The following is a 25,608-nucleotide window of genomic DNA, read 5'->3' as shown; positions in this document are numbered from 1 at the left end:
TGAATGCAGAGTAAGTTTTCAGTCAGTCATATTTTGTTGATTTTTTTTTTTTTTATTCTTTGTCAAAAGATAGTATCAAAATTCAGATATCCCAGCTGTGCTTTGGAAGGAAGACATAAGGGGTTTTAATGGTGTAAGGAGGGAGTTTCCTGTTTTACTGTAGCGTGTTAGGGGTCCAAGGCAGAGTGCTCAAGTTATTCATGTCTGGGCCGTAAGATATTATATGTTGTACAATTTATACAGTGCAACCCCTCAAATTTCTCCCTATCCAGTTGTTTATTTCTTAGTTCATTAAATTATTTGTGATGGTGAATATTTTCTCTTTCTCTTTTTTTTTTTTCTTTTCCCCAGTGTGACAATGCAAAAGGACTCAAAGCCTTCTATGATGCAATAAAATATGGACCTAATCATCTGATGGTTTTTGGTGGCGTATGTGCAACAGTTACTTCTATCATTGCTGAATCTCTAAAGGGATGGAATTTGGTTCAGGTAAGACATGAATTATATTCAAATGCTGAATATTTTGTACATATATCTTTTTAAATTTAGAACCTTAGCGTTTGATGCTTTTTAAGCTTAACATTTTGTGTAATTAGTATACCACCATTCTGAAGGTCAGTGCAGTTACATGTAAATAAGGACAGTCTCTTTTATATGGTACTAGATTCCAAGGCATGGCATTGTGCTCAAAATATGTGAGCGTAGGACAACAGTTGTGCATCTCAGTAGATTAATTAAATAAAATTAATTTGATGTATCTCAAAAAGCAACCTAAAAGTTCAGTATGCTAGGTGAGCAAATCTCAGCCCTAAACAAGGTAGAGGAAACAACTTGTCAGTCCTTAAACTATGGTACACTGGGGTCTTTACTCAGTCTCTACTCAATCATAATGCAATAATTCCTATTGACTTTAAAAGTGTTAGGAGTACATAAACTGTAAGTAGTAACTGTGCAAGAGTTTCAGTATTTGACTCACAGAGCACATTTATTCCCAGCTGTTCTTTCTGACTTTCTTAAAGGTCAGGTTTGTGGAAAGGTTTCTTCTGCTGAGGAATCAGAATTTATTAATATTAATCTTTAAAATGTGGATGATAGCAGTATGATTTTCTTCATTTCTTCAGTCATCTGCCCAGTAACGATCTTGAGACTGATGGCTGTTCAGGCAATGCAGGCAGCAGGTTTTGTTTTTCAGCTGTGGAAAAACCTCGGCGTCCTACTCAATATTTGTATTGCCCGAAGATATAATTTGTATCTTACTTTATTAATATATATGTTTATATAGTATAGCAGAGTGATAAAATAATAATATATAGTAATCACCTGAGGTTTCACTTACAAACAGATCCCTCTTTTCCACCTGGAATACTCACTGAGCAGAGTGCAGAATGAACAAATGAAGCATAATTAAGTTTGTGAAGAAGATGATGATCAGAGTACAAATGGGAAATTCTTAGGAGGATAATTAAAGTAGCTTGTTAACTGTGTTTGCAGTGCTTGTCATATCAGACTTTTTTTTATGCTTCAGGATTTTTTTTTTCCTGATGTGAAAAACATCAGTTCTACTATGGAAACAAAATAATAGAATATCTCTGGGGAGAGCTGGGAAAGGAAGGGAAAGCTTGAAACTATTATTTACTACTCTTTTAGAAATGGCCTAGTACATGGGCTATAATGAAATGTGTGGCTGGAGCCCTGTTATTTTGGAATTTGTCACATGGAACTTCCAGATGATGTAGCTTGTTTTAAGGAATGGGATTTCATTGTGCTAAATCCTTTTATTTTATGCTCACGTCCTGCCTGCTAGAGTCTGAAAATCTTTTTTTCTTTTTTTTTTTTAATGCAGTTGCTCAGTCAATAAGTGAACACAATTAGAAAGCTTCTAGTTGCTTTTAAATGGCTGAGTTTGTCAATATATGTGTTAACTTATATAATGATATGAAGCATTGCTACCAGACAGAATCTATTTCTCTGTATTTAACAACTACAACTGTGACAAAATCCTAAACGTTATTAATGATACCAGTATATCAAGGGATTCTCTGTTGCTTGGGCTCAGTGTCCTGCAGGCACTAGATCAGTCCTCACATGGCATAATTCCACTTTGTGGCAGGTTTTTATATATTGATTGAATGACGAAAGAACACAAATGATAGTGTGGCTGGGGAGTGTGGTGAAGCTTAGTGGATGGTACGGCAAGAATGGAAACAGTTTGTGGAAGTGTTGTGTCATACAGAAACAGCAATATTTGTATCTGCAAATCAGCAAAAATATCATGTATAAGATCATGTATAACGGAGTATAAATCCTTCCACTCCTCAGGATCCTCTGTCTTGAACATCTTTGATTAAATATGTAACTTGAATAGATGGAATAGACAGAAATCTGTAGTTCTCGGTAGTGGAGAAATAATGTTCAGCCTGAAAAAATACAGGACTGTCCTCTCTCCCTTAAAGCTTGAAAATTCACCTCAGAGAATCAGAGCAAACTCCCATAAATAGTTATGTAAATTTGTGATCATGCTAAAGTCATTTTGTGTTGCAATCTAGAAGAAGGAAAACAGTGTATATAGACAAAACCTAAGGTGACATCGTACTGCTGAGTAGAGGATTTGCATTTGGATGTCTGACTCCATTGTTTTTCTCCGGTGCAGGCGGTCATGAACACAAAGCTCTTAACCCTAGCAGGAACATTTGATTTGATCTGATTTATGCAGGTGTCCTGTGACTGTGCAAAGTGATGACTGTCTTCCCTGCAAGAGAAATGCAGGATACTGAGAGTACTGGGGAGAATAGGGAAGAAAAGAAGGACAACAGAATGTTTACCTTAGCAAATCTGATACAAGGCTGAATGCCTGGAAAACTTCTAGAAGCCTTTTAGCCCTGAATTCCAAGTTTCTGTCTAACTGTTTTTCTTCCACTTGGGAGACTTTTTTTTTTCTTTTTCTTTTTCTTCTTTTTTTTTTTTCTTCATTTCTGCCTCTTCTTCCCTGTTGTCTCCAGTAAAAAGTCTCCAAAAACAAGAAATCAAATAAAAGGCAAAAAGTACAAATGTGCTGGAAATTATTACATTGCCTTTGTTACTCAAACAATGCTATAATAGTGATGAGAGGAAGGAAAGGGAGATAATTTTCTGCAAGAGAGCTGTGGTCTCTACACTCCTTACTGTGTTCTGTTGATAAAGACAGTGTCTTTACTTCACTGTGTGAAGTACAGTGACTTTTGCTTCACTGATAAATTGAGTTCACTGGTGTCCTACAACAGTGTGAAATAGGGGAGACTATCAGAGCTTAAGAGTCTCAGTCTGAAGGTGCCTTGTTCTGTCTTGTTTTCATACTGTGTCTAAACAGAAGGTACTTTTCTTCTCCCATCTTGACAAATTTTGGTTTACTTATGATCAGCAACAGAATGGGAGATTTTGTTCTCAACCAGCTGCCTTCAGCTGCTGGCTGATTCAATTATCTCTTACTGTAACAAAAGTAATGATTTTTTAATGGTGCTCTTTGTATTTGTGGAAAAAGCAAGTTGTTTTAGACAGCGAATACTTATTTCATCCTTAATGACTTTCACTGAGGTATGCTAGGTGTCACAACCTGTTTCTGAACACACATTCTTAGAAGGAGAGGCACATATACCCATTCCTTAGCTTCTCAAACCTGGAAAATTGAGAGCTTCCCTGTGAGCCATTCCTGTATGCCAGCAGTCATTACTTTGCTGAGTGACAGCCTGAACACAGGCTGGGAACTGCTGCTTGTGGCTTTGATCTCCCATCTGTGGCATGCAATCGGTTTGAATCTTTGGCATTTTGCTTATAAAGTGCTAATAGTATTCTCTGTATCTGGCAATGGGTCATAAAGGTACAGAGGTGTAACATGGGGCATTTTCTTTGCTGTCAGGGAAATACTTAAGTATCAAATTCTTCAGGATTCATCTTGTCTCCGTTCCCTTTCAATGAGCATTTGAGGCAGTGTGAAGTATTTTAAGCAGTGTGAAGAAGAATTATTGGCAGTATCTGCACTATACTGAAAATGACCAGTTATGTATTTTATACACCAATACATTCCTGATAGAATCCAGGTTGTCCAAAGTGGAGGAGATTGTTCATAATTCAGTCTTTCTCTTCTGTTTCAGGCTATTCATCAACTGTTTATCCTTCCATGTGAATTTCTTATACTGTCAAAAGTGCCTGGTTTGTTTAGACTGTTGTTTCACCTATTTTCCATTGTCATCTGTCACTTTTTATTTCCCAATTGCCATCTTAACATAAGCATTTAAATGGGATGAGGGTTTTGACCAAACTGGTCATCTCTCACAATTTGTTGAACTACTTCTCCATTTTGGAGATTTTTCTTTCCTTTATTGTGATGTTTACTTTCTCTTACAGTCTGCTTCATTTATATTTTCTGCCAACTCTGGAATAAGCCTCTTCCAGAATCAGTATAAATATTACTTCTTCGTTGAAATATCCTCCCTCCACATATTTAATGTAATCTAGTCATAACTGCTGGCTTCTAGACAGGTAACTGCTACAGGTCCAGTGATTAGATCATAATGACATTCACAACACAGAAACCTTGTTTTGGATTCAGAGTCTCATGTTGGAACATTTTCTGAGAAAACTGTAGGTACTCTAATCATGATGTATTACTCACTTTGTGGGCTGGACTTCTGGGAAAAAAAAAAAAAAGAAGTCTCCTGTATTAACATGGGGCAGCTTCACATGTTAGAAAGGAAAACTCCTTTACTTCTCTAGCTTGATGTCATGGAGTATTAAAGAGCCTACCCTGAGATTTGTTGTATTATCACAGAAGTCCATAGGCATTCAAGATCCAATATCTGAATTGCCAGAAAGACTGCTGATATTAAAGAAAATCACTGATGCTTCTAGCCTTTGGTTTCCTTCTGAAACAAGGCTGATGTGATTTCATTGTCAGTTCCTCCTGATAATTTCTGACCACTGTCCAACTGAAACCAGATTTTAACAAAGAACTTCCTAAAGATTATTAACCTCTACACATTTGTGCATAAAGGAACTGCTGGGGAGAGGGATCCAAACGAAGGTGAGGCTGTGACAAGAGCATGGAGGTAACTGGGAGCCTGCCATGGTATGTGCTGCTTCTTGTCCAGCTGCTGATTATGTGAATGTGACTGATTGCATTGAGAAATTAAATAGCAGTGGAAAAAAAAAGGTGGAGAAAACGTGGACGAGGGGTAAAGCACAGAGGATTATGAAGCAGGATTTAAGGTGTTTTTGTGTGTAAAAGTGTAGGACACACTATACAAAAACAAACTTTATTTGTTGGCTCTGTTACTCATTAAAACACATGTTAATACAGCCTATAACCAGTGTTTTTTAAAACCTCCATAACACAAATCATCACAGAGGCTTCTATACTGCCCACTGAATCGTATTTCTTCTTGTTAATGCCTGGATTTTCTAAATCCTCATGCTTGTTACTTGGAGCTCTGGCACAGGCACATAAATATTTTGGAAAAAAAAATTATCACGTTCCTTGTCACGTTTGTTCCAGCACAGTAAGTTTGTGCTACTTTTGCCTTCACTGCACAATTTCCATGTATTATTACTCTGAGCAATGAAAAGGGCATTTAAACTAGTCTTTGGCTAAGAAGATTAGCTACTTCTATCTATGAGATGCAGGCGGTCCCATGTGAACAGGCCAGTCTCCCATTGGAGTATGACCCAGCACTCCACAAAACTAGAATCTTTGGCTTCTCAGCCCTCAATTCACGATCATCAGCTTTTTTTTTTTTTTTTTTCCTTTGCTTTCCTGTTTTATATCCTGGGATTGGAGGGATTTTGTAGACTTTCTGTGCTGGTGTTGTAATTTTAACAGGCAAAGTGTGCTAGGGAAAACACCTCTTGAGGACTTATTATGTAAGGTGCAAACCTGATGACATTCTGGTCCTGCTTTCGGGAGTTAGTTGTGCACATAAGGAAGTTTTGCTTTCTTCATCATAGGAATGCCTGGGAGCTCCTGAACAGGAAGAAAACACAGCAGGACTGACCTTCAGGTAGAATTTCATGTGAAGATTCTCCTCATTTGAGAGAGGCTCTGTTGAATTTGGAGGGAGAGAGACCTTTTAGTTCTACAAATCCTCGCCTTGATACAAGCTGCCAGCAGGAGCTCTGCTGTTATTGACACAGCCCTCCTGAAGCTGTGTGGTTGCTGCTGGGGAAGAAAATGCATGGGGAGTTAGTTCAGCAGTATCATGCCTCCTAATTAGACTGTGTCTCCGTGGGTAGCACAGATGTGTACATGTGCAAGGTGGGATGGATTAAGGCTTGGGAAGTTAGTTGTATATTCATCCTTAAACACAGAGAAATGAATGTTGCCATACACCTGTGGGGACAAGCCCAGAGCAGAAGAATTAACTTAGTAGTGGAAGTTCTTTCTTTCCGATGCTGATTCCTGGTGCATTATTTCAGTTGTACCTCAGTGGAAACATTAGTCACTGTTAATCACAGAAATTTGGTCTACAAAGTTTAAATTGAAAATTTCAGAAAATTTCCAGACTGAGGTATGGTAAAAAGTGCATCTTCTATAGCAGATGCACTACAAGATGTAGCAGGACCATCCTTCCCCTTCTTTCTGTCTTCTGCTTAAATGTATGAGACTGATTTACAGTGAGATGAGTTGGCTTAATCTGGCTTTCTCTCAGTTTGAAATTGGCTTCTGTCCACTATTCACTTAATTTAAATATGATTAGCTGTTCTTTTTCATCTCGTTTGTCTTGTATTCCTACTGTTGGAGAAAACAGCAAATGACAGTGTACACTGTTTTTGCGTTTGATGTAAAGTCAGCAAGTTCAGTTAGTTACATAAAATGTGAATGAAAGTATTTAAAGTTCTAGAGTTAGGTCAAAGCTATCAAACTGATAACATACTGATATCAAAGCTATCATACTGAACCTCTATCTATATTCTAGCTCTGATCTGCATGTTCTGAGGGGAAAAATATCCTTTTATTCCTTTTTTTCTTCTTAGCTGTTTTTCCGTATCTATTCATTCACTTTTGTTCAGTGTTGGATCAGTAATGGAGAGTGAATAAGTAATGGTCTAAAGAGCAAACAGAAAAAATTAAAACTTGTTATGAAGCATATTGTTGAATAAATACCTCTTCCTTTTTAATTTTTATTTCACTGAAATCCTGTTAGAAGATAGAAATATAGGATTTAAATTTTGAGCTAGTCACATATTACATTTTCATTCAGTATAGAAAATTTACCTATTTTCCTATTCCCGGGTCTGAATGAAAAAGGTGTCAGCAAAGTACACCTGCTGAGAATTTTGTTTCTGGAACAACAAAAACAATGCCATTGCCTTTTGCTTTATATGAAGATGTTTATTGATTTATTCACATTCAGCTTATATGGTGAAGCCTGAATCACGTGTAAGTTCTAAATAACGTAAAATACGTGTGGTCCATTGAGCATGGATCTCATATTACTATTTTATTTATTTTATTTTGTTCAATTTTGAATTTAATTGGGACAAAATAGAAAAAAATGAGGAAAAGAATTGTCTGTCTTAAATACTGCTTTAACAAAAATTTCAGGACAGCTCTACTGTTATTCACATGTTCCACAGCAAATGCTTAAAAAAAACTGTGGTACAATGAAGTTGAGAAAATTTTGGAGATTCAGAAATGAGAGATGATAATATTTGCCTTTTTCCAAGATTCCCTGCCTAAGGGCAGCAGATTCTGAAGTCACTGACAGTTACAAGACATCAGCTGAAATGCCTAACCCTTTGACAACCTGTGCTTAGAATTGCCGCAGCAGCAAAATACTTGTTATGTGTTTCTCCACAGATCTGGAAATGCTTCATCTGCATTGCAGGTTGGCCACAAAATCACTTCTGCCAGCTGCTAGCAGCAGGGGAATATTTACCTCTCCCAGTTCAAACACTTTCAGAGTTCTTTTCTATTATGTTCTTTATAATAGAGCTAATTAGAAAATTTCTGAAAAATCAGAGGAAGCAACATGAGACCAAAGCAGGGTGATCTGGGAGTGTCTGGGTCTCTGGCTCATGGCTGCTCTCATGAGAGAGCCTCTCTGGTTCCAGGATGCCCATTGATGGTACTGGAAAAGCAGGGGTATAACTTTGCTACGAAGTATCCTCTGCATTTGGGAAAACACATTTAATTTTGAACACATCAGATACTCCTTCTCCTCCATATATTCCTTCCTTCAATCTACATGGTCTCTTGAATAAAAAGAAAGAGGAAAAACAAACAAACAAAAAACATAACATATGAACATTGATGTTTTTCCAAACATAAGATCTTGTTTTAATGCTAGCTCAATTAATTGGTGAGGTAAAGTGTTTACAGCATCCAGTTTAATATATTATCAGAGTAAACAATGTCTGTTTGGATTTTTTTACCTGTTTAATTTTTATCAAAGTCTTGTGTCTTATTGCTTATCTTTGTTTTGGTTTTGTTTCTTTCTATTGGGTAGTTTCTGTAAAAGACCATTGAAGTCTTTTCTTGTGCGGTTTCCACAGCCCCTCACCTAGTGTGGACCTGCCAAATAGAATCTTGTTCAGTTACCAAAATGTTTCAGTATTGCCCCTTGCAGCCATTGCTGCAGCTTCTTTCACTGCTACAAGAGGTATTCTGTCACGTCCCCCTAGGCTGGTTTATTACCGCTAGCCGCTGCTTTTTCTGGAGGTGCTTCTGCGGAGATGCTTGGCTTTGATCATATCACTTCCTTCTCTCCTGCTCCCTGTCCTGATATGATAGACAGACCTAAGGTTTTCTTTGTTGGAAAATCAGCTTGTGTTTTGGCATCTTTGCTATGCCAGATGAGGCAGACTGTGATATATGCTGATTTGTTTTCCAGGTCTGAGATATTTTTTTTTTTCATTGTGCTTTTTCTAGTACCTTATATCTGTCTTATATCTGTTTTCTATATGGCCCAAGATACTGGACAGTAGTGCTACTAAATTTCTATCTAACCCATAGATGGTCAGTGTGTCTCCTCTTGACTATCTCTGGGAAAGGACGCATGATTTGTGGAGATATACCTGTGTGACACTAAAATCCCATTAACGATAATCTTGGATTCTGCTTGGATTCTGTTCTCAGTTCTGTCAACCCTGTTGCATTTTGATTCTTTAATCCTATTGCTTTTTTTTTTTTTTTTTTTTTTTACTTTGTGACCCACAGACGTGGCTTCAAGTCTCCTATTGTTGAGTGGAAGCAATATTATAGTTTCTCAGCAATTGCACTACTGCATTTTGAGATCACCTTTGCATTTTTCTCTGTGTCTGTCTTCACACAAATCTTGTTTTTATGTCTGTTATTTGAAAGTTAGTTTAGGGAAATCAGATGCTAATTGGTTGTCCATCTGCATATGATTCTTCTGCTTTGCAGTTTATAATGATCAAAAACTACCTTTCTTCCCTAAAAATACAATAATTTTGTCACTTTTTAGTTGTGTCTTGGCCATCAATATTAATTTACTCCAAAATCTTAAGATTGTACTATTTATTTCTGTAATTATTGCAACATTTAAAATCCAAAAATTTAGTTTCCATCTTCTTTCACCACTGATCCCCCAAATATGGCCCATACCTAGAATTTCTGTAAAGCTGGAACTGGTAATTTTGGTACAAGGTATGCTGGAGTAACTGCTTTATTTATTTATTTATTTATTTTTCTGAAAGGTAGCTTGGGTATGTTCTATAAGACTAGGTTGTTGACTTGTTTCTTAGTAGCTACGTTGGAAAACCCTGGGACTGCTTCCAGTTCCTTTCACCAACTAACTCAAGGCATGGTATGAAAAAATTTATTGCTTCATACTATTACTTCCAAAATCTTAAATACATTTCTTTGTTTCATTCTCTTTTACTTCTATATTTTATTTCTTGTTACTATCCCATTATAAGACAAGGAAAGCTTCCTCATGTGGTGAGTTAACCTGCGTTCTCTCAAATGTTTTTGTGGCAGCAGTGACTTAATTACTTATTTGGAGGGATAGAATAATTCATACAAAATTGAGCAATAGCAGCTGCTGGGCATAGATCAGAGAACAAATGCATAAACTAAGCAGTTGCAAAAAACATGATCTTTACATAATTTTGAAATTTAAATAAAATATTTCTGGCCTTTAAAACTAGAGAAATCTTAATTGTGTTCCATTGAAGAAGTAATAAATTGCTCATATATTTACAGAAAAGTAAGATCTGAAGTACAAATCCTCTTATAATAGAGGCTGTTCAAAGGGCTTGATTCTCTAGTGCACTGTAGTGCTCTTGGTATATGATTCATCTGCATTATGACCAGTATGGTATTTGTCTTAATTTTCGGTATCCTCAGTGCTCCATAACTCTAGAACGATTCCTGGGGTACCATTCTAGAGCAGTACTTCTTGCTGCATGCTTTCCCCTGGCATCAGCTAAGTTTTAACCCATCTTGAGAAAAATAAGGGATAAACAAGGTATACTTGTGTTTTAATTGAAGTTAACGTGATTTGGAGACACATTTCCTTTAGCCTTAGTTATCACAGATATCAGAACCAGAATTTCACAGTCAGGGAAAATAGTTACGATCATTGCAGCTTAAAAGCCCTAAAGCTTTGTTGGAAAAGCACTAACACATGCATACAAAATTGCTGCTGAAATAATCCGTATTTGGAGTAAGAAGGTTTGGTCCTAAGATTACACTGAGAACAGGAACACATTACACAGCTCTTCAGCTCAGACTTGTACTAAGGCATTTTCTTTGCCTTCTTATCACATTCGAGGCTCATAACTATAGAAAGTTAAGTAACTGACTCTAAACTTTTCCTTGAAAAATAAATCCAGAATAGTACCTTTCTTAACTCTTTGAGAAGCTCTTCGTGGCTCTCTGTGTTATAATTCCTAACTGGAGTTACAAATCCAGATTTAATTTGATTTCTTCTCTTGCCTTGGTTTTGTTCATTTTTTATGAAATGAATAGGTTGAGATTTCTGAACTCTGTGTTAAATTATGTCACATTCTGTTCTTAATTCTCAAAGAAAAAGGAAAACATTTCCCCACTGAAGTTCAGTCCTCATCTTTCTGTGTTTTGCTGAAGTCCATTAGACTATATGTTATCCGATGTACAGCATATCACAGGCTGATTAATAAGCTACAGAAGGATTGACAGTATAACCACTAAGAGCTTTGTTTGCTTTATGATACTACACTAAGCTAGGAAAGTTCTCTGGCTACTTATAATTAAGCTACTGTGAGGGCACAATATGTATCAGGAGGTGGATTCATTATGTCAGTTTTCTTCCCAAAAGTAAAAAGATTAGTGGCACAGCTTCTGAAAGATTCATTCAAATCCTTCAATATTCAGATGATGAAACAAGAAAATATATGGCTGGGGGAGTGAAAGATCTCCAACCAGGCAGTCTAAATTATTGCATGAAGTACTTTAGAGCTGTATTCATTATTAAACATTGCCATGTTGACACGAAGAAAGATTTAATTAGTTCTTTAAAACAGAGCAAGAAAGTTCTTCGTCATAACCATTTGGAAAATAAGAGTTTGTAAAAGAGCTATGACAGTCTCAATTTGAAACAGTCTACAATTAGAAATCAAAAGTTGTATGCTGGGTTTTGCATTTGTAAACAAACTCCCAAACTAGATCCACTATTCTGTTTAAGAATTCTGTATTTGCAAGGAAAAGGTCAGTTCTGGGAAAGTGGGGTAGACTTGCATCATTCATAATGATTTTGTTTCTTTTTTTTTTTGTATTGTTTTCTATAAAGACATAATCATGCTAAAGAGATTATTTTCCTAATGTCTATTGTTTAATTTAAAACATCAATCCAAAGACTTGTTTAAGTAAGCAGATTTTTATTGATTATTTTTTGAAGACACTAAATCCTACTGAGAAAAGCAGAGTGATTGAGCAAGCAATAGCGATCAGTATTATGTTTAGGTCTTGTTAATAAAATGAAAAGCAAATAATAAAGATGTGAAGACTAAGGTTGGTGCTGATTCTTACAGGTTTATATATATTTACATATATAGACAGACATATTTAGAATTATCTAAAACTGTCTTCACTCCTTCTGATGGCTCAGTTTACTGCTGATGGGGCAGCGTTACATTTCAGGTAAATGTGGTTGCATTTTCTTGCATTGTATCAGAATTAATTTTCACTCAGGAATGTGGCTGACATGCCTAGGTGGGTGCTATGTATGCAGCTTTGTTTGACTTTTTCTTTTTTTTCCTTTGACTTCCTGCTCTCCAGCTGTTTTGGCCCTTCACCTACATCATTCTGCTTGCTTATGAGAAGTTAAAAGATTAAAAAAAATTCTGATCTGCAAATCAGAAAGAGAAGGATAGATCAGGGGAACCAATAGCTTACTGTTGTATAAGGAGCCTGTATGTTATTTGTGTATACTGATAATGGTGATAAGAAATTTCCTGTGATCAGACCACTCCAGAAGAAATGTATCTTCAAGCAAATTTGATTTTTCATCAGTGACCTTCATGAAATCTTTTCTGATACCTTTGTCTTAGCTAATGAAATTCAATAATGTGGCAGTTGCCAAAACTGATATTGCTTCAACATAACATTAACATTGATAATGAATTCTTCGAGTAGATAATGTAAAAAATCTCGTGACCAATGCAATTGTGTCCTTACTTTTGGAAGTCTTCCTGATAATGTGATAAAATCCTCTCTTTATGTTGTTTCTAGCTTGGGAAGAAAAGAGAAAATGCAGATTTTATTTATTTATTTATTTATTATTTTTTTAGAGGAAATGGCAGAAAGGTGCAGCTATGAGGCCCTAAGTTTCACTTCCTGAAACATCCACCTTTATTGATCAAGACCTCAAGCTACAATTTTGGAACTATAATTATCATAGAGTCACCTTATGCATAGATTGCACTCAAGGTTGCATGAGGCATATATCCAGTTATAAAAAAAGGTCTCCCCTCCTAACAAATGTCCTTGCGCTAATTTGACATGTCTTCTATTCTCCTATTCATTTGTCTAATGGTTAGACCACAATAAGAGATTTATGAATTTGCTACTTACGTTGTCTTAAAAGTTTTGTTTGTTTGTTTTTTCATTTAAACCATTAAAACAAGACAGACAAATTCTGTAATAATCTTTGTCACAATAATTCTGTGGTTTGTTCTTTCTTTTCAGCTCATTCTTAACTTTTTAGTTTTCCATTGCCACAAGCAGTGCTAGGAAGACTTAAAGGAAACAAGTTGCCAATTAGTCATGGCTTGCAGTCTGTTCCTTTGAACAGTAAGCATTTATTTTTATGTCTAAAAGTTCATGTTTGTTCCTGCAGATGAACCAACAGGGCATAATTTCGTAGTTAGTTCAATGGCTCAACTGGTTATGTGAACTGGGAAAATGAAACTTTAAATGTTGTTGCCCAACATTCTACTGCTTTGCAGATGGTCTTGTAATTGCCTTGCAAAGACAGCTTGCATCTCCAACCCCAAATGAATTCACACAGTATAGGACATCCTTAGCGTAGCTGTAAAGGGGAGAGGGCACTATGCAGTATATTTGATGATTCATGTCTACTGAGAATATGTGGATTGTGAGTGTTACTTTGGAATTCTTAGTTGTATGTCCAAGAGACTGTATAAATCCTGCCTGAATTTGTTGCCCAATTTGTTGCTTTTTGCATTTGCAGCCCAGAAAGACAACCATATCCTGGGCTGCATCAAAAGAAGTGTGGCCAGCAGGGCAAGGGAGGTGATTATCTTCCTCTACTCTGCTTCTATGGGACCTGACCTGGAGTGCTGCATTCAGCTCAGGGGTCCCCAGCACAAGAAGGACATGGGGAGACCTAAAGGAGGCCTACAGGAAAGCTGGGGAGGGACACTTTGTCAGGGAGCGTAGGGATAGGACAAGGAGAAATGGTTTTAAACTAAAAGAGCGTAAATTTAGATTAGATATTAGGAAGAAATTCTTTACTCTGAGGGTAGCAAGGCACTGGACCAGCCAGAGAAGCTGTGGATGCCCCATCCCTGGAGGTGCGGAAGGCCAGGCTGGATGGGGCTTTGGCCAATCTGATCTAGGGCGTGTCATTCCTGCCCATGGCAGGGGCCTTGAAATTAGATGATCTTTAAGGTCCCTTCCAACCTAAACCATTCTATGATTCTATATATGGAGAAATAAGCACAGCCACATAGCCACGTTCCAGGTTTACCTGAAAAGAGTGAAATACAGTGAAGTGTAGACATTCTCAGAGCATGCTGTGGTCCCTGAGAGCATAGAGTTATAATGTCTGTTGCCTAAGCCCTGAGGAGGGTGGGATTTCAGATGCACTCCTCAGTTTGTAATGGCTCATTGCTCCAGCTCTAACCACCTCCAACCCCAGTATGCCAGATGTGTTTGAATCCCATCCTAAGGCACTTAACTCTCCCTGTGTGCTGTACAGTGAGCTTAAGTGCCTAACTTCGTTTTCCATATCTCTGAAAAAAACATTGATGTTCTCAGAATATGAGTATTTGCCAGGTATTTCTGAAACCATGTCTTTCTTTCATCATACTGCAACTGCTTGTTCTGCTTAATCACCATACATAAAATTGCAGTTCTAATTTTACCCTCACAATCGGCTGCTGTGGAAGTGGCTGTAATGAACAAAATGAAAAGTTATTAGCCAAATCCTTTTTCCTGCTCCGCAATCTAATAGTCATCTGGAGAAATCTCTTCAAAGTTGTTATAACAGCTTTATGGGCTCAGTACAGAGTAAGTCGTATGCTTCTACTGAGGATTTAAGCTAGTATTATACATGGAAGACCAAAACACTGATTGAAAAAAAATCCCCTTCATGGAATTTTAGCCTGCTTTTAGGAATGCATAAATGTACAAGTCAGCTCCCTTTTTGTCTTAGTTGTCTCCAGGTGCTGGACATTTATGAATCTGCTTTTTGTGCATGCTATCTAGACCGGCTCTAGCTGATACAGGCTGCTATTACTTAGTAACAGAAATAGGCCTTAATAAAATGCATTGTATTTTTGTAAGATATTTCCAGCAGATAAAGCGGCAAGGAGGTACTGGTATTTATGACTATTGCAATAATGCAGTCAGAGCACTTGCCCAGGAACTTGAAGTTTTACATAGTTTCTTCCATAAGAGAATCAAAATCATATTTTGGTGCCATAACAAGTAGGCTATGGAATCACTGTCCCTCACATGCTGTTTTTCTGGACATGCAAACCTTTTAGAAGCCTTGTTTTGCAGTGGGGCATAGATATGCCCTGTTTCTTTTTTTTTTTGTTGTTGTTGTTGTTGTTGTTGTTATGTGTTTTACACCACTGTCATTTCCAGTTCATTGTATAAAGAAGCTAAGTGCATGCAAGAGTCCAGAGTTCTCTTCTGGGACCTGGCTTCCACAAGTTGCTCTTGCAGTATTTAACATTTAGATACTAGGAAACTTAATGTGGTCTAGAAATGAGTTTGTATTCCCCATGCCCCTTCAAGTTACCTTGTACAATATAAACACATGGTAAGGATAAAACCATGAAATACCTGGTTTATTGATTATAGCTTACGGCTCATTTTAAAGATTCTAGGTAATATATAAAGGAATAAAATGTGTTTTGTTCTCCCAAAGATATAATTTAAAGAGCATGTGACTGATGCCAGATTTAAGTTTTATTCAGTGTATGATGTGACATTTGGTATGTCTGAATTTATATCCATGTAGAAGATGAAGATTGTGGATTCTTTGGAATCAATTTAGGACAGGGCAGTCAAATTATCTGTTTATAAGGAACAAGTGACTGGAGAATGTTTTTATATATAAACAACAACAAAAAACACTTCAGTTTATTCATAAACTAGTGGATAAGTTTCAAAAAATATTCAAAGGAGAAGAACATTATAAAATTTAGGTATTGATTACAGTTAATTTTCAGAACTTCAGAGCAAACATTTTTGAGAATTAATACAGTGATACTTCACCACCTTAACATAACAATCACAATGTTCATTATTTTACCAAAAGGTGAAGCTAAGGGAGTTGTGGCATCATATTTGGAAGTATTCCACATGTACCAAAATCTTGGTACAAAATATGTACCAAAAAATCTTCTAGCTCTTATGGTTCCATACACAATCTAGGAATATAAGCTCTAATATTTTAGAACCCAGACATGAATAAAAATAATGTTACTATTTTCTAAGCTTTCTTCAGGTAAATTTAGAAACTAAGTATATCCATATTTTGAAGATACTTACCTCTCGGTGCTAATTCCTTGACACCATGCTCTGCTTTGATTATGTATGAACAAACACTTATGAACCCCCAGATTTTTATTTATTTATTTTTCCATGGTGAAAAAATATTTATATATTTTTCCATATATTTTCTTTGAACATAAAATTCAGCACTGTAAAAGTATGACACAACATGCAGATCAGAGCTAAGAATATTGAAGTATTTATAAAAATAGGTATAATTAGATGAAATCAAGCAAAATTAAAAACTGATGTTTGGCAGTATTTCTAATCCTGTGGTTTGTTTTTGTTAGTTTTTATAGCTTTCTCTTGGATGAGGATATAGATTCTTGATTCTGCATAAAAGTTTAAAAGTATTCTTCCTTCAGGGACAAATACCTTATGATTCTTGTTGGAGGTTACAAACTGTAAATTCTGATATGTCCATCTGACCCTAAGTTTAGCTGTTTCTTTAGAAATATACTTCGAATATCTGGAGCCATGAAAAATGGGAACTACAATCACAATGCATGATTGAGATCCTGTTTTAAATGTATTGTCTGGTTTTAGCATAAATATATATCTTAGACAGGGCACTTTAAAGAGGGAACAAAGGAAATTCTGAGTAGATAAGTAGAAGAATTTTCTTTATCGTGGGAGCGGTGAATTATTGAAACACATTGCCCAAAGGCTTTATGGAGTCTCCATGCCTGGAGTCTGGCAGCATTAGGCACACTACCACCAGCACATTGAGGAAGGTGATCCTTCCCCTCTTCTCAACCCCAGTGAGAACGCATGCAAACTGATGTCTCCAGGTCCAGGCTCCCTGGTACAAGAGATACACAGACATACTGGTGTGGCCAGTAAGATGATGAAGGGATCAGGACATCTGTATAGTGAGGAGACAATGAGAAAACTGGGAATGTTTAGCCTGGAGAAGAGAAGGCTCAAGGGGATTGAATCAATTAGTATGAATACCTGCAGGAAGTGAGTAAAGAAGACAGAGCCAGGCTCTTCTAAGTGGTGCCAGGGACAGGACTAGAGGCAACAGGGACAAACTGAAATGCAGGAAATTCCATTTTGGGGTGACCAAACCTAGAGAGACTGTGTAAACTCCATCCTGGGAAAAATTCACAAACGTTACTGGACAGGGCCCAGAGCAACCTCCTTGAATTGCCCCTGCTTTGAGCAGGGAGGTTAAGCTTGACAGTCTCCAGAAGCGCCTTGCTACCTCAGATGTTCTGTCATTCTCCAAACGTAGCCCACCGTTATAGCCTTTTTTTAATTTTATTTTTCTTTTTTTTTTCTTTTTTCTGTAGAAAGTTGAAGTAATAGCAGCAAAATTATACTGATTGGCTGAATTCACTACAGATTCCCTTATCAACCAAAATGATGAGCAGACTTTATTTTAATCCTGTTTAATTCAGTATGCATTTATTGTTACTGTTTTATTCCAAATACTTCTTCAGGCTTTGAAAGCAATAACAATGAAGCAGAGAGCTATAACCTCCGAGTTGAACTGAGTATGACTCCATGTGCAAATAAATATTTCAGAAAAACAAAGAGTTTAATAATACAAATAACATTGGTTTGATCCACCTTTGAGGAAGAGGCTGGACTATATGATCTCCTGAGCTTCCTGTTGTTCTGTGATCCTGTGATTCTGAAATTGCTGAGCTTTGGCGGTTCTTGTTACATTTAAAACACTAAAGACGGTTTTATCTTTCACACATTAGAATTCTGAAAGTGTTGGCATTACTGGTAACTGAAACATTTAATTCTGTGTTCAAGTATTACTAAATGACAGCAGAGTCTGCAAGGTGATCCATTTGCTTGCTTTTCACTAACAAATAACTGATTCATTTTATTACAGTTCTACAGGTTATATATATTTATATTTCTGCAGAGGAGGTAGTGATTTTTATAATGATCATATTGGGGAGATGGGAGTAATCTCTAAACTAGGTGTAAAGTGAGTCCTTATATGGAGGTTTTCTGTATTTTATTTTTTGTAATAGACAAATTTTATTTTTTTGTAATAGATTATATATTACTTTTGCATTGAGCTGCCATTCACATTCATGAAACCTCTCATCTAATGCCATTTTCTAGATAAGTCCTAAAGTAGTTCCATCAGAGAAATCCTGCAATAGCAACAGCTTTCAAGAAAGCAAAGTATCAGTTGTAAAGTCACTTTTAGTACTTTCCTTGAACTGTGGAAATGACAGTGCTTTACTTATCAAGTATTCAAACTAATGACTTACACTACAAAGAAGTGTGAAATTAGAATAGGCATTTAGAATTGCTTATTTTACAACCTGCGTTTGGGGCATATGGAAAGTAGCTGTTTGCCTCAGTTGTATGTGATCATTTCTGGATCCAAATGTGGTGTGGCCTTATGTGGCTGGATGTAGAAGGTGTAACTTCTTGCTGAGTATACCGACAAGAGGATTGAAAAGTTCTGAAAGTAAATGGATTTCAGAGAACTCCCTGTGGCAGGTAGATATTAATATTAAAAGGTGTGCAACATGTGATGTGTGCTTATGTAGGCTTAAAATTATTCTCAAAAAAGGAAAAATTGCTTTCCTGAGACTGTGAACAGTGCTGAAAACATACTGCTTCCCAGCTGATAATAAGCACTTTTCCAAAAACTGCAATAATAGCATTTATGTTCAGATAACTGGAACTTACAACATCTCTTGCCATAATGACATCTGATGGTTGCTAAAGTGTTAAAGCTCTTGTACTAATTGGACCTCTTTGTTCATTACCAAATAGTCCTAACAATCAAAAAATTCAACAGGCAGTAACATTTAAAAGATCATCTAAAAAATCTTATCAGGCCCAAAAGTCAAAGAAGAGAACAGGCAGAAATGTTCATAAATAATGTAATGCAATGATGTCTGCCTTCTATGTGGAGCAGACTGAAAAAAATGTATGGCTTGCTCTTTACTAAAATAAAGAGAAACTCAGGAAGACAGATTGAATAGGATGGTGGGAAAATCACTGCACTGAAAGTATGAAAGAATATAAAGGAGAAAGTCCACCTATTTAATGCAAAATCACTATGTTTTGCACAGTCGGTCAAGACTTTTTTCCCTTGGTTGTACTTGAGTTTTACATGAAAAGAACTATAATTGCTCATCTATAAACATAAATTCAACCTTATATATTACCGAATCCTGTTGGAAAGATTGGCATGACTAGAGCGCTAAATTCAACCATTGCAGCCTTCTTAAGAAAGATCAAGTGGGCAAAATTCAAGAGGGAGCACTCTCAAAAATAGCATTTCTATTGTTTTTCTGTCAGTGACCTCTTGAAAGAAAATGAATATTTAAGGAATTACTGTCAGGTTAGAGAGATACGAAGCAAGTAATCAGTATAAAGTTATTTCCTGATGTTTGCAGAAGACCATCAAATCACACTAGAAACAAGATGATGAACTCAAGTTGTAGTTGTGATATATACACAGGTAAATGAAAATGTACAGTAGAGGACTTCAGTCTGGATGAAATATGTTGAGGTCCTGCCTCAACAAGAAGAAGGACATTCAATACAAGAACATTCTTAACCTCTAAATTTTAGAAATTTCAACTTAAACAGCAACAACAACAACAAAAGTACTTTTGAACATACAGATGCTTAAATTTCCAAAATTTGTAATCAGGAATAATTTATTAATATTATTGCATAACCAGAAATCTACAGGCTGCCCTGATTAAAACCAAACTAAAACAAAAATCTAACTGGTTTTCTGTCTGCCATTTGCTGAAAACAGAGTAAAGGAGAACGTGATAACAGCTGTTAGAAAGCAGAAGTTAAGATGATTTGGAGCCTAGCGAGGCTCTGAGCAATCTCATATGACTGAAGTTGTTCTCAGCAGGGATTTGGTCTAAGCAACTTCTGGAGGTTCCTCCCCACCTAAATTATTCTGCCATTCTAGGATGGTAAGAGAAAGGAATAGGGTAGCAATAAGACACATTTAAGTTTATCAGGACCAAAGGAAATCTAGCAGTAATACTAGTTCATTGTTAGGAAGAAATAGTATTGTCAGTAATGGATAAACAGTAGGTTTTGATTTAATATTTATGTAATTTCTGTGTCTGTTTTGGGGGAACAGATGACAAAAACAAATGCTGAAAGCTTTTCTGCAGTAATGCTTTACTGCATCTTGGAATCTATCAACCTACAAGGCTGATAGATGGTTAGGTATTTTAGAACAGGTTGTTATAAATAATTTTGTATATAATGATATGAATTTTAGTGTCTTGGACCACTGGAGAGCATTAAAGGAACAGAAAGGAAGCTAATACTGCTCCAGTATCTTAAAACACTAGAAAGGATAGTCCAAGTTGTTATAGGCTGAAATGGGACCTACAGAATAAAACACATAATGCAGGTATTGACTAATGATGAGTTGACAGAAGAAAGAGAAAACTAACTCATGTGCATTAATGAAAATTATCTCCTGCCAAACTGGTCTTGCTTTGAGGAAATTATAATATCTGTTGAAAAAAAATAAATTATTTTTTCAATAATTTGAGTTCGTTTCTAAGTAATCTCCTAAGGCACTTATCTTGCAAGAGTTAGCGAATCACAAATAACAAAAACACGTCACTAACACAGAGTGATCCTGATTAGTGAGAGAACAGCATGTCTTAATAGATATCATACTCCTCTCTTCTGGATCATATTCTTCTGGAAAGCAGTGTCTCCAAAGGGTCTGTAATCTTGGTAGATAATTAGCCTGTCACCACAGTATAATGCTGTACTCGACAAAACAGGATTCCTATATGGGTAGACAAAAAAATAGGGGAATTGTAGAAGAAATTCTGTGCCCTATTCTGTCGCCAATAATTTCAGAAGATAGTCATAAATTCCAAAGCTTTCAGAGAAGATCCATGCAAATGGCTAAAATGCAGTAAAACAATCTTTTTATATGGAAAGATTTCAAGAATTATGCTCAGCCCCTCAGGCAGATGATGGTGACATTTTGTCACTTCAACTATATAAAAACTTTTGATAACAGCTTCAGACTGCAAAGCAAAATAATAAGACTGAATAATTCAAAGTAGAAGCTAGACAAAATAAGTCTAGAAATAGGTTACATGTTTTAAGATATTTAATAATTAGAACAATTTATTGAGGCTTGCATTGAATCCTACCTTACTAGTAAGCCAAGAGTAAGTGTTTTTTCTAAAGCTATGCCTTAGGTCAAAGAATATGCAATTTGGGGCAGTTATTTGGCTTATGAGGTCACCCTAGATCCTCAAAATTATTTGGTTCAACCTTATCTTCAGGTCAGCTGAACACGTTTTTACAGGAAAATTAAGTATTATCATTTATAGTATGGAAAGCATGGAAAATGACCTTTTAAAAAATATCAGAAAGTCTTCCCTAGATAACAGAGAAAGCTACTTATTGTCTTAAATTGAGGAAAAAAGTATTAGAAGGAAATTATTCATCTGGAAATTACATGAAGCAAAATATTAGTGGATATTAACAGTACACTGGATAAAGTAATTGCAAACAAAAAAAAAGAAAAAAAAAGGAACAAGCATGATTGACTAAGTTATTTGCTCAGATCTTTTAGTAATTTAGTGATTTTTTTTTGGACAAAAATCCATAATGAAAATATTGAAACACTGTCCTTATTTTGAGGACAGACTAGAGGCACATAAATTTCTTTCAGTAAAGAGACAATAGTTAGCCCTTTGAGGTAAGAGAATATTTTTAGTTTTCAACTGGAAAACATGTTCATGTGAATTTGTTTTCTGGGGGAAAATAGGGAGAAAATAGTGTTCCAGATCACAGTAGTTGACAAAGAGAAGAAGGAATTATATCCATTTATTCTTTACTTTACTCTTAAGTTAAAATAGAAATAATGTCATTAAATGTTTGAACATCAGTTTCTCAAATCACATTTTAAAAAAAAATTAGGTTCTGTTTCCGTTATTGTAACTTTCTATCCTTTGTATTGTGCCCCAAGATATCACAGAGACATAACGGGCACTTTTGCAGCTATGGAGACATGGAAGTACCCTATCAGAAAAATTGTCCTTGTGCTTTTCATCTACATCTGGGCCAAGTTGGCTAGGACTATCAGGGAATAACTACATGGCAGTTCTGATCTGGAGTGCCATTTTGAAATAAATCCTCCTATTGTCCTGACTTACCATGCTTTGGTTCTTACCGAGGAGAGGTTTTGGAGTGTATGACCTAGATGCCTCACAGAAGAATTGAGAGGAATGTGTGCTCCAGGAACACAACTAACTTTTCCTCCACCAGAAATTGGTGCTCATCCACAGATATAGAGCTAATCTATATGGTGTTGCGGACACGGGGTCCTAAGCACCAACGCTTTTGCTTGGCAAATTGTCTCTTCTTTCTCTGCACTTCTCACTGATGTTCACACACCCTGTCAGAACTGCAAGCGTGCAGTAGATCCCTGTCCCAGGATCTACTGATCCAGGAGCAGCAAACTACTGAGAAGGAAAGATGATGTCTTCTGCTGACATCTGTGCCTGGTAAATATTGCTTTTGAACAGTTGTTGGGTTTCTCTGTTTTTTGCTTCTGCACCCATGGAAGCCCAAAGAGCCATCTTGCAGTCAGAGACCCTAATATTCACAGTGTTGGAACGTGATATAATATGGGTGGAATTACCACATAGAGCTTGTTCCAACTGATGCCTTTTACATTCTTACTCTGGACCTTACAAGCTTTTACTGAAACTACTGTTTTGTAGAGGTTGAAAATAATTTATTTACACAGTTCAAGATCTTCAGTCCAGAAGAAACAACTATGACATTTAGTTTGACATCCAATTAATACACAGGTCATTTTTTTATTGTAATTATTTTTTTAATCTAGTATGCATCTTTGTACAGCCTAGTAATTTATGTTTATGCTAGATCATATCTTTATAAAAGACATCTAATTTTGATTTAAAATGTTCTTTGGAGAATCCAGCATACCCTTAAGTGAGGTGTTCTACTGATTAATTGCACTCAGTCTTAAAATATTTTCAGTCAGACTTTGCTTAGCTTCAATCACCAGTCATTCATCTTTGTGCCTTTGTCTGTCATGGAGCTGCTTGCCACTGAAAAATCTTTTAATACAGAGGTACTTACAAACTGACGCTTTTCTTTTCAGTTCAGTAAAATCTACATGTATTTTCAAAATACTTTGAAAATAAAAAGAAATCAGAATTTAAAACAACAGTTTTCAACACTTTCCAATTTTAGGGAAATAGAAAGGAAAGGCGAGGTACCTTTTTCTTTCTTTATATATAGTATAGTTATACTGAGCTTGCAGGAAGGGGTAGAAAGAGCTTTATTTTTTTTATTTTTTTTTTTTTTCCTCACCAGGCCAGGGCCAGGAGTTCAAATGAAGAAAGCCTGCAATAGCGTTCCTTTTTGTTACCTCTCAGATAACATCATTTTCAAATATATGCAACAGAGTTTGTTTTATTTTTTAAACAGTTGTGTCTCAGAAAGTTGTTCTTATTGTAGCTACTACTAGGTAAAGGCACACACACACACAAATGATAGCATTAGAAAAGCAAGTACCTAATGGGAATTGTAGAAAAGGTGGAGCCAGGCTCTTCAGCCTGAGGTGTTGCAACATGAGAAATTCCAATTAAATATAAATATATATATATTAATTATTAGTTTAATATCAGACTGATCAGACACTGGAACAGGTTCCCAGAGAGGTTTTAGAATCTCTGACCCTGATGATGTTCAAATTTGACTGTCCATGGCCCTGAGCTACCTGAAATAGAAGGCTCCGCTTAGAGCAGGGAGTTGAACTTAGTTGATCTGCAGAGGTCCCTTCCACCCTGAATTTTTCTTTAATTCTGTGAATACTACAAGTGGGGTTACATGAGTGATTCAGCCTTTCTTTCACGGAGGGCTCCCTGCTCGGCCTGGCTGAGCACTTGCCTTGGAGTTTGTTAGAAGTTCCTGTCTTTTAGATTCAGAGAACACCACTGCAAAAAAATGGCCTGAACAGCTAATCTTCATTTCCCTAGCCCAGTAGGCCCAAACCAGACACCAGGTCTGTGTTTAAGCATGTCACCTAAGCACATGCTGCATGTGAAACAGTGCACTATTGAGCTGGTAGTCTAAATTGGTAGCTTTGTTGACATTAAAAAAAAAAAAAGAAAAAAAAAGATTATAAATAGGTCTAGGATTTGAACTACTTATGCTGTATTGCTGGTTACTAAATCTCAATTTCATAACACGATCATTTGCCAGACACTCACATTTTGGTAAATGGTGATGCCTAAAATTTATTCCAGTGGTTTTTTTTTCTTTGCTTGTTTGTTGGTAATGAGTAATTTTATTGGCATGGTGTTTGCATTTATTGAAAATTATACAGAAAGACACTAAAGATCGGGAAATAGAACTCATTTCTATTCACTTGCAGTTTGTCTCCCGTTTCTCTAGCCATTACAAAATATTGCCTCTCTCAGATAAGCCAATGTTCAGGCAATACAGATTAATAGTTAAAAGAAAAATGAATCTCTTATTCTAGCACAGTGTATTGTGTCACAAAATTTAAACAAGTATTATTCTATTACCTAATTCATTCCTTTTAATCAAACAAAGGATATGCCAGTCTTTGTGATTTTTTCCATAAATAAACCATGAAGTCTGGAAATTTTTAAATCGGGGAAGCCAGGCTGTCAGTAAAGTCACGTGTGCATTTTTCAAACTCAAGAACATCTCTAATATTATCATCTTTGATATACATCTGATAAAAATAAACTTGTTACATAAGGTCTTGATTCAGCAAAGAAATTAACGACATGCTTAACTTTTAGGCACGTTAAGTGATCCCAGTAGTATTCAATAAGTACATGCAGATTTTAATTCAAAATTATTGAATACAGAGAGTCATTGTTAGGGACATAACTGCATTTCAGTTATACTGATAATATGCTTGGTGGATTGTTTGTTTGGTTTGATTGTTTCTTTTAGCATGGTCATATATTTCAGTTGTTATGGACCTATAGAGAACTTATTTCCAGCAAAATTTTCAACTCGTTAGGTAATAGCAGTGGTCAGATAGGCAGTATATTTGATCAAATATGGTTACTAAAAACACCACACAATTCAACTGTTCTAATTCCATGACCCCTTTCTCCTCTTCCTTTGTACTCTCTATATTCAGTTGTGAATCGTTTCAATTAATTATTGCTAAACTCCCATCTCTTTTCTCTTCCTCTGTTTCTCCCGTATTCTTCCTCAAATTCCTGTTACTAAAACTGTTAGTATTTTCATTTATCATCTTTGTCCCTTTTACATTATCAGTGCCACCATTAACGTATTTCTTTTACATAGTGCTTGATTGTTTCTGTGTGAGAACAAAACACTATTTTTGTTTCTTTTATTTTGAAAGCGCT

General features: G+C 36.1%; 1 protein-coding gene across 6 annotated transcripts in view; it reads left to right on the top strand.

Moving 5' to 3' along the window:
• Positions 1–25,608, top strand: part of GABBR2 (gamma-aminobutyric acid type B receptor subunit 2) — a 475,356-nt gene that overhangs the window by 107,073 nt on the left and 342,675 nt on the right. For all 6 annotated transcript variants that reach the window (XM_083824026.1, XM_083824027.1, XM_083824029.1 and 3 more), the window contains one exon: positions 352–489. In XM_083824026.1, the coding sequence (XP_083680152.1) occupies positions 352–489 (138 nt within the window). The remainder of the gene's footprint in view (positions 1–351; positions 490–25,608) is intronic.

Source organism: Anser anser, assembly GCF_964211835.1.
Source record: "Anser anser genome assembly, chromosome: 2".
In the NCBI taxonomy this organism is placed as follows: Eukaryota; Metazoa; Chordata; class Aves; order Anseriformes; family Anatidae; genus Anser; species Anser anser.
The sequence above is the reverse complement of the archived record's forward strand: the minus strand, read 5'-3'. Positions and strand labels throughout refer to the sequence as shown.